This window comes from Mesoplodon mirus (assembly GCF_964341445.2).
Source record: "Mesoplodon mirus genome assembly, chromosome: 9".
Taxonomy (NCBI): Eukaryota; Metazoa; Chordata; class Mammalia; order Artiodactyla; family Ziphiidae; genus Mesoplodon; species Mesoplodon mirus.
Window position 1 is genome coordinate 64,471,501 of NC_138985.1, and position 14,745 is coordinate 64,486,245.

General features: G+C 41.9%; 2 protein-coding genes across 6 annotated transcripts in view; both read right to left on the reverse strand.

The window, feature by feature from the left end:
• The window catches only part of OSBPL3 (oxysterol binding protein like 3), a 200,992-nt gene that overhangs the window by 18,871 nt on the left and 167,376 nt on the right, over nucleotides 1-14,745 (reverse strand). For all 5 annotated transcript variants that reach the window (XM_082631947.1, XM_082631943.1, XM_082631946.1 and 2 more), the window contains one exon: nucleotides 13,019-13,156. In XM_082631947.1, the coding sequence (XP_082488073.1) occupies nucleotides 13,019-13,156 (138 nt within the window). The remainder of the gene's footprint in view (nucleotides 1-13,018; nucleotides 13,157-14,745) is intronic.
• Nucleotides 1-14,745, reverse strand: part of LOC309810144 (uncharacterized protein) — a 184,409-nt gene that overhangs the window by 2,601 nt on the left and 167,063 nt on the right. The gene's annotated exons all lie outside the window — the stretch shown is intronic.

Sequence of the window (14,745 nt, forward strand, 5' to 3'; positions counted from 1 at the left end):
AGCTTTTCAGAAGTTTACAGAGCTTTCCAGGGAAATTAAATTGATGCCTTATTTTTCTTTGATATATTTCCTTACAACAGGTTATTTATTCATGAAACATTTCTGAAGCCTCTGCCATGTGCCGCATGAGTGTCAGAGAGTGAGGGAGAGCTTCTGGAGTCCCACAGATCTAGAACCTAACTGTGCAATATCATCTACTAGCTGTATGACCTTGAGTGTGTTTTAAAAACCCTCTGGGCCCCAATTACCTCATCTGCAAAATAGGGCTAGTACCACTGACTTTGCAAACCCAAAAAGATAACACATGGAAAGTGCCAGGATCATATGCTGGTATGGAGTAAGCAGAGATTAAATTTTAACTTTTTGTCATGAGTGGTATTTCCACTTAGCTCTCACGGTCACCTTGTGCCTTCACTACCCTTATTTTATTAATTAGGAAACGGGTTCTTTCCAGTGAAGAGCCTGCCCAGTGTTACACAGTTAATCAGTGATGAGGGTAGTGTTTTAAACCCAGGTCCTCTGACTTCAAATCCAATGCTGTTTCCTGCGATGCCTCAGCTGCTCCTCAATGACTGCTCTCAAAGTTGGGCTCTGGTCCCTCCCCAGAGCCTCGGCACACCATTAAGGTCCCATCTCATGGATACTTGGAGAAGGAATCATCTGAGTCTGACCTTTCCAACCTCTCTCTCATTTATTTCTTTGTAAAATGAGGTCTGAGAATCCCTCTGGCTTCAAAATGCTATCACTCTAACATCTGTTTTCTTTGAATCCTAGCATCAGAGGCGGCAGTGGATACCAGCCGACTGGAGAAGATTCTGTTAAGTCTTTGATTAATTTTAATACCCATGGAAAGGGGTAATTCACAGTTAATCATTTAATCTTTGTTGACGGTAATCTCTCTAAAATCTACTGGAATAGAGAATGTGCACAATTGAACCTGTGTTTGCTAGTACGGGATTTGGTTGAGCTTCTCTTCTCATTACATTGTAACCCAGGCATAGAAAGGCACTAGATTTTGAGTCTGAACTGATTCAGCCCCGCAGTAGACACTGTCTGTTAGCCTGCTAGCTAAAGCCACTTTAGACTAGCTCTTTAGTATCTCTCTCCATCACTTCCTCTCTATTCCAATCAAATAAGAGCAATTTCTGACTGGTAAGGAATCTCAAACATTCAGGAAATTAGTTTACATGGTTTTTATTGTGCAAATATTTATATGTATCTTTTTTCTACAATCCCAAAGTCAATGAGTTCCCATGGTAGTTAAGAATTCTTGTAAGTTATTTGTATATCTGAGGTCTTTCTTCACCCTGACCTAATCATTTGTGATTTATGCTTTGAGAATGTGCTTTATATGAAGTGGGTGGTAAGGAGAGGAGAATATGGGTCAAGAGTGCATTTCAATATGTGTGTATTTTGTAGGTTTTTCTTCTTCAGATTTAGAAAAATAAACCCTTAAATACATCAATTCTGCAGCTGTCCAGAGACATAACTATAGAGTCCTCCTAGTTCTGGACGGGTCTCTAACCATGAAGCGCTGCTCGTGGAAAAGAGAACAAGTGGCAAGTCAAAAATCACCCACAGAGGGGACCAAGGAATTCATCAAACATTTGCTGATTGCCTGTGATGTCTTAGTCACTGCAGATACAATGAGAAACAAAAGAAACAAAAATCTTTACCCTCCTGGAGTTGACATTTTAGTGCAGAAGTGGGTGAGTCAGACTATTAAACAAATAAGCACATAATTTGTCAGTAGTAAAGGAGAATAAAGCAAGGATGAGGATGGAGGATGGCAGATGGTGAGTGGAAGTATCATATCAGACAGGGTGGTAGGGGCAGGACTCTGTGATAGAAACCTCTGAGACTAAGAGAAATAAGGCAGTTAACTACACAGATAGCTGAGGGAAGTATGTCCAGGTCAGAGGACACAGCCACAACCCAGGGCTGACAAATGCCCGATATATTTTAGGAGAAGCAAAAAGGCCAGCATGGGGCTTCCCTGGTGGCGCAGTGGTTGAGAGTCCGCCTGCCAATGCAGGGGACACAGGCTCGTGCCCCGGTCCGGGAGGATCCCACATGCCGCGGAGCGGCTGGGCCCGTGAGCCATGGCCGCTGAGTCTGTGCATCCGGAGCCTGTGTTCCGCAACGGGAGAGGCCACAGCAGTGAGAGGCCCGTGTACCACAGACAAAAAAAAAAGAAAAAAAAAAAGGCCAGCATGGCTAAAGCTAAATGAGTCAAAGTGGGAGGAGGCATGATATCTGGGGGTGGCATCTTGCAGGGCTTTGTGGGCCATAGCCAGGACTTGGAATTTGATTCCAAGTGCCTGGGAAAATCGTGAGAGCAATCACTCTGGCTGCTGAGTGCAGAATTGGCTATGGAAACAAGGGACCAGTTGATGAGTCTATCGCAACAAGCCCAGTCATTGATGCCGATGGCTTGGGCTTGGTGGCCAGCACCAGTGGGGTGGCAGTGAAAATGGCTGGTTTTGGAAGGAAGATCCTAGGATTTGCTGATGAATAGGACGTGGATTATAAGAGAAAGCTATTAAGGAGGATGCCAAGGATACTGGCCTGATTTTGGGGAAAATACAGTTGCCAATTATTTTCTCTTTCCCTAAGTTCAGAGTTAAGCATTTATTTGATAAATACATGGTTTCTTTAAAAAAAAAAAAAACCAAAAACTACATTAAATAATGACTTGACCTAGAAATGCAGAAGTACTGGTTTAGTCACCTTACAGTTGATTTACTGCTTATTTTATTTGAACAGCTTGAATTTCCCCTGATAATGTCTTTAAACAAGCTGCCACTTTAATCAGAAGTAAATAACCCTGACTACTAGTACATGAAAGAACTATTCAGACGGGTGATGTGGGTGTGCAACAGTGGGGGCGGGGAGTGATAAGTATGGTATTTTTAAATCCAGCCAAGAATAATGTTCGTTCAGAGTTCTGATGAGTAACAGAAAAGGAAGAAGGGCTGAACCCATGAAGCAAAAGATAAAAGGCTTCAATTGAATCTCTTACCTTTTAGTAACTCAATAACTGCTCAGCTTTTCTGTCAGAAACTCAACAGTAGTGGCTGGGTGGGTAAATGGTGAAAAGGGCTTGAACAGTGACCTGACAACTGAAGTTCCAGGTAATTAGGAAAAGCCCCTTTTAGACAATAGCTTAACTGCTTATCCTTTATAGACACCAACTTTTGTACTTTTGTTCCCAAAGGTACAAAACAAAGAAGCAAAGCAAACTGAAATGAGTTTTCTGACCCGTCCAGTCCCTGATGAAGCTCCACCCAGGCTGCCCGAGAACCAAGGAAGAAGAAACTACCGGCAGGATCCTCGGTCCCTGACAAGGGAAAGGAAGTCCTTTCCTTCTGGATTCCCTTGGAAAAAAAGGAAACTCCTCCCCTGAGAAGGTGGAACAGTCAGAGGTTAGCACATATGACGGGAATGTTTATGATTGATTCCTGAATATTCCTTGTTCACAAAGGCCACTGCCCAGCCCACAATGGGAGTTGAGAACAAAGTCCTACGTGAGTTTGGAGGATGAAAGGTTTATGTGACAATGAGAGGCAAAATCCCATAGTCTGAACAGTGTACAAAAGGCTGTTTTCACATCGGCAGCTGATGACTCCGGCAGCTCTAAGCACTAAACCCACACAAGAGACACCAAAAAAAGGTGAGGGAGACAGGATGCTGGAATAGAAACAGAGGGTGCAGCTGAGGGCCACTGGAAGGTGCTGATGGGCCTAGGCGTCAGTTTCCTCACCTGTAACTGATCCTCACCCCACTTGCCACACAGGGGTATTGTGAAGATCAAATAAGGTCCTGCACAAGTTTGAAAAGCATAAAGCACCCTGAAAGCATAATACTAGTTAATTGTTAGGAGGAAAACTTGAACAGCAAATGCTTTCTCTCGTTTCTGACTGCACGAGTCATTTTGCTCCTGCATTTTTGGGTCTTCTACATGAGATACAAGGTAAAGGGGGCAAGCTTCCACATAGCTGAACTCTGCGCAGTAGTACTTACTTCAACTTCCTTGATCACCGACGACTCCAAACATCCCCATACCCACCAAAACCACAAGCCACAAAACCTAAGGGCTTGGAGGAAAGGGATAGACATCACTTTCCAAATCACCTGACCCTGCTGTCTAGAAAACTCAGTAGAAAAGCTGAGTTAGCTTTGTTTCTTTCCAGGTCCTTTTACTTGGAGATATGATTTCCATCAATGTCCTCCTTAGAATAAAATTCCACCCCAAAATCTTAATTCGGGGTCCTGTTCAGTTTATTATATTAGTCATTCAGCAAGCTCTACTTATTGTAGAGAGATACAAGAAAGCAAAGAAGCCCCAAATTCTGAAAGCGGAAGCCCATCACCTACACCTAAATAGACAAGGGTAGAGTCATGCTGTCTCTGTAACAGAACATCTCCTGGGTCAGAAGCGGAAGGAGCCAGACTGGCAGGTACCAGCATGAAACAGAATAAATGCTCTGGCACTCTCTTTAGATGCGTTAAATTAGAAAGCCTTCATGCACAACGGGTCGCCAGGCCAGCATAACCAACAGGGGCGAGAGAGGGAGTGGGGGAGGCTGAATTGATGTTTCTCCTGCTGGTCAGGAAAGGAAGGCCCCGGTCAAAACCCTTTTCACTTCTGTGGCAGTGGACAGCCTGCCACACTGAATTAAATAGCCACCTCTCCTTCTCACTGTACACTTATGTGATGACTACAATTCTGTCTTCCTAAGTAGCCTATGGGGAAAGCATCACTGGTCAGGCTGACCAAAGGCATCTGGTCCCCATGGCAGGTCTACTTTTCATGCTAAAGGCATATAGTAGCATTCTGGTTTACATATGTCTCTTATAACCTTAGCTAGTGTGATTATGTCCCTGAGAGGCTCATCCATTCTCAGGTATATTTAAAGAATCAACTATCTAGCCCATAAGGCTAAATTCAAGACAGATGAAGTGGCTCCCTCATGATCAGGACTGGTGGTATCCCCATGGTGAAGCCAGCTGTGAGGACTCCTGGGTGCCTCATGGCTGGCTTTGTGTCAGAGACTCACCAGTGACATTATGCCACCTTCAAACCACTTGAATCAGCGCAGTAGATATAGCACATCTTATTTCAACACTCCTCTAAGTGTTCTTAACACTGTGTATTAAAAAGCATTTTAGGGCTTCCCTGGTGGAGCAGTGGTTGAGAGTCTGCCTGCCGATGCAGGGGGCATGGGTTCGTGCCCCAGTCCGGGAAGATCCCACATGCCGCGGAGCGGCTAGGCCCGTGAGCCATGGCCGCTGAGCCTGCGCGTCCGGAGCCTGTGCTCCGCAACGGGAGAGGCCACAACAGTGAGAGGCCCGCGTACCGCAAAAAAAAAAAAAAAAAAAGCATTTTAAAAGTTGCCTCTAAATATAAGAGCAATAACCAGGTACTGAATGTGCTTTACATATCAGTGTGTTATTTCACTTAGCCTTCCTGCAACCTATGAGCTAAGCATGATCATTCCTATTTTACAGATAAAGAAACAACTGAGTTTCAGAAAGTTTAAGTAGCTCATACAAGGCCACACACAAAGTGGCGGGGTTAGGATTTTAAAGCAGGTCCATATTACACCCGGCACGCCCTATGCTACTAACAACGACCAGACCTCTTTCTTGCTTATTTCCCTGAGATCCATTTCATGGAACTAAAGACTAACTTATGTAATGCTCTTTCTGTCTCTGTGCACATGCGCCCAGGAGCTCTGCTTTCTCTCTCCCGGCCACCACAGTGGAACTACGTGCAGATCCTGAATCAGCCCTGCCCCATCAAGGGCTTGTGGGATTGAAGCTCAGCTTTACACAAGCTCACGTTACTACTCTTTTCTTTTACCTATTCATCCTGTCCTGATCGTCTGCTGTAGTTTGGAGCTATATTTGGCCTTTATTTTTTCACATGAGTGCATGTAATACCATGGTAACCAAATTATATTTTCATTTATTCACATTCCATTTTAGATTTAGTATTTAAATAACCCAGTTGAATTTGAATCAGATTATCTTACCCTTTAACTACTGATTTAACCCCCTACCGCCCCAATATCAGTGTTTAATTTCTCGTTTTAGCTGCTAACTGGAAAGCGATTGAAAATGTGCTTTGGGATTATTGTATAGTCATTTTCCTTTGAGTTTCAGAGAATGGTGCTCATAATTCACAGTTAACACAACCACCATCTTCGTAAGTCTCTCAGCCACACCACCCTCCCCTTCCTACTCCCATAATACCAGTCCACTGATAAAGAAGGCAGCAAGATAACAGAAGGAAAATAATGTTTTAGCAACCCATCCCTTCTTCCTCAGTTTTCTAAGAATTGAGAGGCGAGAAATGTATCAATGATGTTTCCTGTTCCCAGGCTGACATTTAGGGATATACAGAGGGTAGACATAATCAGGTGCTGCCTTAACCAGATGGGAGAGAAATGCTCTTTATTTTCAGGCAGGATGCACTCTATTTTATTTTTATTTTTTTATTTTATTTTTTTTTTTTTTTTTGCTGTACGCGGGCCTCTCACTGTTGTGGCCTCTCCCGTTGCGGAGCACAGGCTCCGGACGCACAGGCTCAGCGGCCATGGCTCACGGGCCCAGCCGCTCCGCGGCATATGGGATCCTCCCAGACCGGGGCACGAACCCGTATCCCCTGCATCGGCAGGCGGACTCTCAACCACTGCGCCACCAGGGAGGCCCCACTCTATTTTATCTAAACAATTCCTTACTGACAGAGGTTTTTGATGTCCCCAACATTCCACTAGGGCAAACCATGCTGTCATACGTCAATAATGACAACAAACCTTCATATAACACGTTATACTTCAAGTATAAGTGCTCTAAGTGCTAGTGAGAGGGAGAGCTGAGATTTGAATCTAGGCTGGCTGACTCCAGAGATACTGTACTTGAATATTATTCTCTGTTAACTCAGTTGGGAAGGGTCTTGTGGAACTTCCTCAGGGAACTCAAGCTGCATAAGCATAAGGTATGTCCATCCACTGGATGAGGGACAGGCGTTCTTGTCTGCCCCCAGTTCCCACCCACTGCAGTATCCCAGCACCAGGAACAGTGACAGGCAGGTGGTATCGTCTCAAGAAATATTTATGGATGGAATGAATAAAAACACGAATGAAGGATTCCTCTTAAATCAAAATCAAGAATAATGTGTTTACTTGGTGCTGCCCCTCCTGATGGGGGTGCTCCTGCTCTAAAAGGATGATTCAGCAAGCTAGGGTGCACACTTCCAATCTCTAAGTTGCAGTTGGGCAAATGCTTCATGCTTTAAAAGTCCCTCCCCACACACTAATACCACAGAAATCCACCCACTGGAGTGAAGGTTCTGAGCCCCACATCAGGCTTCCCAACCTGGGGATCGGGCAACGGGAGGAGGAATTCCTAGAGAATCAGACGTTGAAGGCTAGCGGGATTTGACTGCAGGACTTCGACAGGACTGGGAGAAACAGAGACTCCACTCTTGGAGGGAACACACAAAGTAGTGTGAGCATCGGGACCCAGGGGAAGGAGCAGTGACCCCACAGGACACTGAACCAGACCTCCCTGCTAGTGTTGGAGGGTCTCCTGCAGAGGTGGGGGGTGGCTCTGTCTCACCATAAGGACAAGGACACTGGCAACAGAAGTTCTGGGAAGTACTCCTTGGCATGAGCCCTCCCAGAGTCCCCCATTAGCCTCACCAAAGAGCTCGGGTAGGCTCCAGTTTGGGGTCGCCTCAGGCCAAACAACCAACAGGGAGGGAACCCAGCCCCACCCATCAGCAGTCAAGCGGATTAAAGGTTTACTAAGCTCTGCCCACCAGAGCAACAGCCAGCTCTACCCACTACCAGTCCCTCCCATGAGGAAACTTGCACAAGCCTCTTACATAGCCTCACTGATCAGAGGGCAGACAGCAGAAGCAAGAAGAAATACAATCCTGCAGAAGGTGGGGAAAAAAAAAAACTCATTCACAGAAAGATAGACAAGATGAGAAGGCAGAGGGCTATGTACCAGATGAAGGAACAACATAAAACCCCAGAGAAACAACTAAATAAAGTGGAGACAGGTAACCTCCCAGAAAAAGAAATCAGAATACGGATAGTGAAGATGATCCAGGACCTCGGAAAAAGAAGGGAGGTCAAGATTGAGAAGATGCAAGAAATGTTTAACGAAGACCTAGAAGAATTAAAGAACAAACAAACACAGATGAACAATACAATAAGTGAAATGAAAACTACACTAGAAGGAATCAATAGCAGAATAACTGAGGCAGAAGAACGGATAAGTGACCTGGAAGACAGAATGGTGGAATTCACTGCTGCAGAACAGAATAAAGAAAAAAGAATGAAAAGAAATGAAGACAGCCTAAGAGACCTCTGGGACAACATTAAATGCAACAACATTCGCATTATAGGGGTCCCAGAAGGAGAAGAGAGAGAAAAAGGACCCAAGAAAATATTTGAAGAGATTATAGTCAAAAACTTCCCTAACATAGGAAAGGAAATAGCCACCCAAGTCTAGAAAGGGCAGAGAGTCCCATACAGGATAAATCCAAGGAGAAACATGCTGAGACACATGGTAATCAAACTGGCAAAAATTAAAGACAAACAAAAATTATTGAAAGCAGCAAGGGAAAAATGACAAATAACATACAAGGGAACTCCCATAAGGTGAACAGCTGATTTCTCAGCAGAAACTACACAAGCCAGAAGGGACTGGCATGATATACTTAAAGTGATGAAAGGGAAGAACCTACAACCAAGATTACTCTACCCAGCAAGGATCTCATTCAGATTCCATGGAGAAATCAAAAGGTTTACAGACAAGCAAAAGCGAAGAGAATTCAGCACCACCAAACCAGCTCTACAACAAATGCTAAAGGAACTTCTCTAAGTGCGAAACACAAGAGAAGAAAAGGACCTACAAAAACAAAGCAAAAACAATTAAGAAAATGGTCATAGTAACATATATATCAATAATTACCTTAAATGTGAATGGATTGAATGCTCCAACCAAAAGACACAGGCTTGCTGAATGGATACAAAAACAAGACCCATATATATGCTGACTACAAGAGACCCACTTCAGACCTAGGGACACATTCAGACTGAAAGTGAGGGGATAGAAAAATATATTCCATGCAAATGGAAATCAAAAGAAAGCGGGAGTAGCAATACTCATATCAGACAAAATAGACTTTAACATAACGAATGTTACAAGAGACAAGGAAGGACACTATATAATGATCAAGGGATCAATCCAAGAAGAAGATATAAAAATTATAAATGTACATGCACCCAACATAGGAGCACCTCAATACATAAGGCAACTGCTAACTGCTATAAAAGAGGAAATAGACAGTAACACAATAATAGTGAGGGACTTTAACACCTCACTTAACAACAATTGACAGATCAATCAAACAGAAAATTAATAAGGAAATACAAGCTTTAAATGACACAGTAGACCAGATGGATTTAATTGATATTTATAGGACATTCCATTCAGAAACAGCAGATTACACTTTCTTCTCAAGTGCACATGGAACATTCTCCAGGATAGATCATATCTTGGGTCACAAATCAAGCCTCAGTAAACTTAAGAACATTGAAATCATATCAAGCATCTTTTCTGACCGCAACACTATGAGATTAGAAATCAATTACAGGGGAAAAAACATAAAAAACACAAACACATGGAGGCTAAACAATACGTTACTAAATAACCAAGAGATCACTGAAGAAACCAAAGAGGAAATCAAAAAATACCTAGAGACAAATGACAATGAAAACATGACGATCCAAAACCTATGGGATGCAGCAAAAGCAGTTCTAACAGGGAAGTTTATAGCTATACAAGCCTACCTCAAGAAACAAGAAAAATCTCAAATAACAATCTAATCTTACACCTAAAGGAACTAGAGAAAGAAAAACAAACAAAACCCAAAGTTATCAGAAGGAAAGAAATCATAAAGATCAGAGCAGAAATAAATGAAATACAAATAAAGAAAACAACAGCAAAGATCAATAAAATTAAGAGCTGGTTCTTTGAGAAGATAAACAGAATTCATAAACCATTAGCCAGACTCATCAAGAAAAAGAGGGAGCGGACTCAAATCCATAAAATTAGAAATGAAAAAGGAGAAGTTACAACAGACACCACAGAAATACAAAGCATCCTAAGAGATGACTACAAACAACTCTATGCCAATAAAATGGACAACCTGGAAGAAATGGACAAATTCTTAGAAAGGTATAACCTTCCAAGACTGAACCAGGAAGAAATAGAAAATATGAACAGACCAATTACAAGTAATGAAATTGAAACTGTGATTAAAAATATTCCAGCTAACAAAAGTCCAGGACCAGATGGCTTAACAGGTCTATTCTATCAAACATTCAGAGAAGAGCTAACACCCATTCTTCTCAAACTCCTCCAAAAATTTGCAGAGGAAGGAACACTCCCAAACTCATTCTATGAGGCCACCATCACCCTGATACCAAAACCAGACAAAGATACTACAAAAAAAGAAAATTACAGACCAATATCACTGATGAATATAGATGTAAAAATCCTCAGCAAAATACTAGCAAACAGAATCCAACAACACATCAAAAGGATCATACACTATGATCAAGGGGGATTTATCCCAGGGATGCAAGGATTCTACAATATATACAAATCAATCAATGTGATACACCGTATCAATAAATTGAAGAAGAAAAACCATATGATCATGTCAACAGATGCAGTAAAAGCTTTTGACAAAATTCAACACCCATTTATGATAAAAACTCTCCAGAAAGTGGGCATAGAGGGAACCTACCTCAACATAATAAAGGCCATATACAACAAACCCACATCAAAGATCATTCTCAATGGTGAAAAACTGAAAGCACTTCCTCTAATATAGCATTCCTATATACTAAAGGTGAAAAATCTGAAAGAGAAATTAAGGAAACACTCCCATTTACCATCGCAACAAAAAGAATAAAATACCTAGGAATAAACCTATCTAGGGAGACAACAGACCTGTATGCAGAAAACTATAAGACACTGATGAAAGAAATTAAAGATGATACCAATAGATGGAGAGATATACCATGTTCTTGGATTGGAAGAATCAATATTGTGAAAATGACTCTACTACCCAAAGCAATCTACAGATTCAATGCAATCCCTATCAAATTACCAATGGCATTTTTTACAGAACTAGAACAAAAAATCTTAAAATTTGTATGGAGACACAAAAGACCCCGAATAGCCAAAGGCAGTCTTGAGAAAGAAAAACGGAGCTGGAGGAATCAGACTCCCTGACTTCAGACTATACTACAAAGCTACAGTAATCACGACAATATGGTACTTGCACAAAAACAGAAATATAGAACAATGGAACAAGATAGAAAGCCCAGAGATAAACCCATGCACCTATGGTCAACTAATCTATGACAAAGGAGGCAAGGATATACAATAGAGAAAAGACAGTCTTTTCAATAAGTGGTGATGGGGAAACTGGACAGCTACATGTAAAAGAATGAAATTAGAACACTTCCTAACACCATACGCAAAAATAAACTCAAAATGGATTAGAGACCTAAATGTAAGACCGGACACTATAAAACTCTTAGAGGAAAACTTAGGAAGAACACTCTTTGACATAAATCACAGCAAGATCTTTTTTGATCCACTTCCTAGAGTAATGGAAATAAAAACAAAAATCAACAAATGGGACCTAATGAAACTTAAAATCTTTTGCACAGCAAAGGAAACCATAAACAAGACGAAAAGACAACCCTCAGAAGGGGAGGAAATATTTGCAAATGAATCAACGGACAAAGGATTAATCTCCAAAACATACAAGCAACTCATGCAGCTCAATATCAAAAGAAAAAACAACCCAATCCAAAAATGGGCAGAAGACCTAAACAGACATTTCTCCAAAGAAGACATACAGATGGCCAACAGGCACATGAAAAGCTGCTCAACATCACTAATTATTAAAGAAATGCAAATCAAAACTACAATGAGGTATCACCTCACACCAGTTAGAATGGGCATCATCAGAAAATCTACAAACAACAAATGCTGGAGAGGGTGTGGAGAAAAGGGAACCCTCTTGCACTGTTGGTGGGAATGTAAACTGATACAGCCACTATGGAGAACAGTATGGAGGTTCCTTAAAAAACTAAAAATAGAACCACCATATGATCCAGCAATCCCACTACTGGGCATATACCCTGAGAAAACCATAATTCAAAAAGACACATGCACCCCAACGTTCACTGCAGCACTATTTACAATAGCCAGGTCACGGAAGCAACATAAATGCCCATTGACAGGCGAATGGATAAAGAAGATGTGGTACATATATACAACGGAATATTACTCAGCCATAAAAAGGAACGAAACTGGGTCAGTTGTAGAGACGTGGATGGATCTAGAGACTGTCACAGAGAGTGAAGTAAGTCAGAAAGAGAAAAACAAATATCGTATATTAGTGCATATATGTGGAACCTAGAAAAATGGTACAGATGGACCGGTTTGCAGGGCAGAAATTGAGAGACAGATGTATACAGCAAATGTATGGACACCACGGGGGGAAAGCGGCAGGGGTTGGGGATGGTGGTGTGCTGAACTGGGCGGGTGATTGGGATTGACATGTATACGCTGATGTGTATAAAATTGATGACTAATAACAACCTGCTGTATAAAAAAATAAATAAAATAAAATTCAAAAAAAAAAAGTCCCTCTCCACTACAACTTTCAACAGAAAGGGCTCTGACAATGCATATGGCCAAACAAGCCTCAGCCTGGCTAGCGCATTTATGCCCACGTGTGGCGGAGATGTTTCAGTAGAAGGAAACTGATCCCTCTCTTTATGTGTAAAGGCACTGTAATTATCTCAGTTGCTTTGAAGCCAGTGAAAGGTGGAATATAAATATTTCAAAAGCACATTTAATGGGAGGCATAAGCAACTTCTCCCAACAAACAAAAAGGGTGTATACCCACCTGTTCTGAAAAAAACTGGAAGCCCTTGTCCTCACGAATACACTCATACGTTTCTCCAAGAACTGGATTAAAGGGCTTGCTCCCAGCGCGGAAGTAGCTAGATGCATATGCGGACACGGCGAAGGCTGCCACGTACACCTAACGAGAACGGAGAGAACCCGGTTATTTCTCCATCACCAAGAAATTTATTTTTACGAACAAAGACATGAACAAAATAAAACCTCTCTTTCTCTCTTTACAGTTTATCTCAAAAAGCCAAAGATTTGTCCCTGGTTTAAAGACACCCAAACTGACTTTGGTTTCAAGTTGTAGGTTTAAATAGTGTTCATTTTGGCCCAGGACGAAGTGGACCAGACCTTTTCAGATTGTCCATTTGGTCTGATGCCTACAAGTGGGAAGAGGGTTTCAAGATGGTGAGTCAGTCCCTCTAAACCAGCCACTATCTGAGAATCCTGAGGTCGTGCTAAGGCTTTTGAGGAGGAGAGGGACGAAGAGTATGAAAAAAGCTAAACTTCTCTCAAAATTCAGGAATAAGCCACAGGGAACTCTGCTCAATACCCTGTAATAACCTAAATGGGAAAAGAACTTAAAAAAGAATTGATACATGTGTTATATGTGTAACTGGAATCACTTTGCTGACACCTGAAACTAACACAACGTTGCTAATCAACTCTACTCCAATGTAAAAAAAAATTCAGGAATAGCACCCTAAGTTTAATCATTCACAATTTGATATTGTAGAAACCAAAAAAACCCCTCATTTTGACCAAAGAAAATCTGTGGGAGTCATTTCCTGAGCCTGGAACAGAGCACAGTGCCTTTTAAGAAGTTCTGCTTTTCTGAGAGGAAAAATGAAAACTCAAAAAGGAAAAGGAAGGAAAACTATAGGTGAACACGAAATGAGAAAAATCCTTTAATGGCCCTGGCTGTGAGGGTCTCAGCATTTTCCACAGTTCCCCTTTCAGGGCACCAAAGAGCCACAGTACAGGCACACCTCGTTTTATTGTGCTTTGTAGAAACTTCGTTTTTAATAAAGTGAAGGTTTGTGGCAACCTTGCATCAAGTCTATTGGCACCATTCTTTCAAGAGCATTTGCTCACTTCATGTCTCTGTGTCCCATTTTGATACTTCTCACATTATTTCAAACTTTTTCATTATTAATATATTTGTTATGGTGATCTGTGATCAGTGATGTTACTACCACCACTCAACGAAGGCTCTGGTGCATTGATGGTTAGCATTTTTTAGCAATGAAGTTTTTTTTTGTTTTTTTTTTTTTGCGGTATGCAGGCCTATCACCGCTGTGGCCTCTCCCGTTGCGGAGCACAGGCTCCGGACGCGCAGGCTCAGCGGCCATGGCTCACGGGCCCAGCCGCTCCACGGCACATGGGATCTTCCTGGACCGGGGCACGAACCCATGTCCCCTGCATCGGCAGGCGGATTCTCAACCACTGTGCCACCAGGGAAGCCCCAATAAAGTATTTTTTAAGTTAAGGTGTATACCTTGTTTTTTTAAGATATAATGCTATTGTACATTTAATAGACTATAGTATAGTGTAAACATAAATTTTATATGCACTGGGAAACCAAAAAATTCATGTGACCCACTTTACTGTAACATTTGCTTTATCGCAGTGGTCTGGAACCAAATTCGCAATATCTCTGAGGTGTGTCTGTATCCTTTTTGGTCTTTTGAGGGGCAAGGGGCAAAAAATTAAACCTAAGTA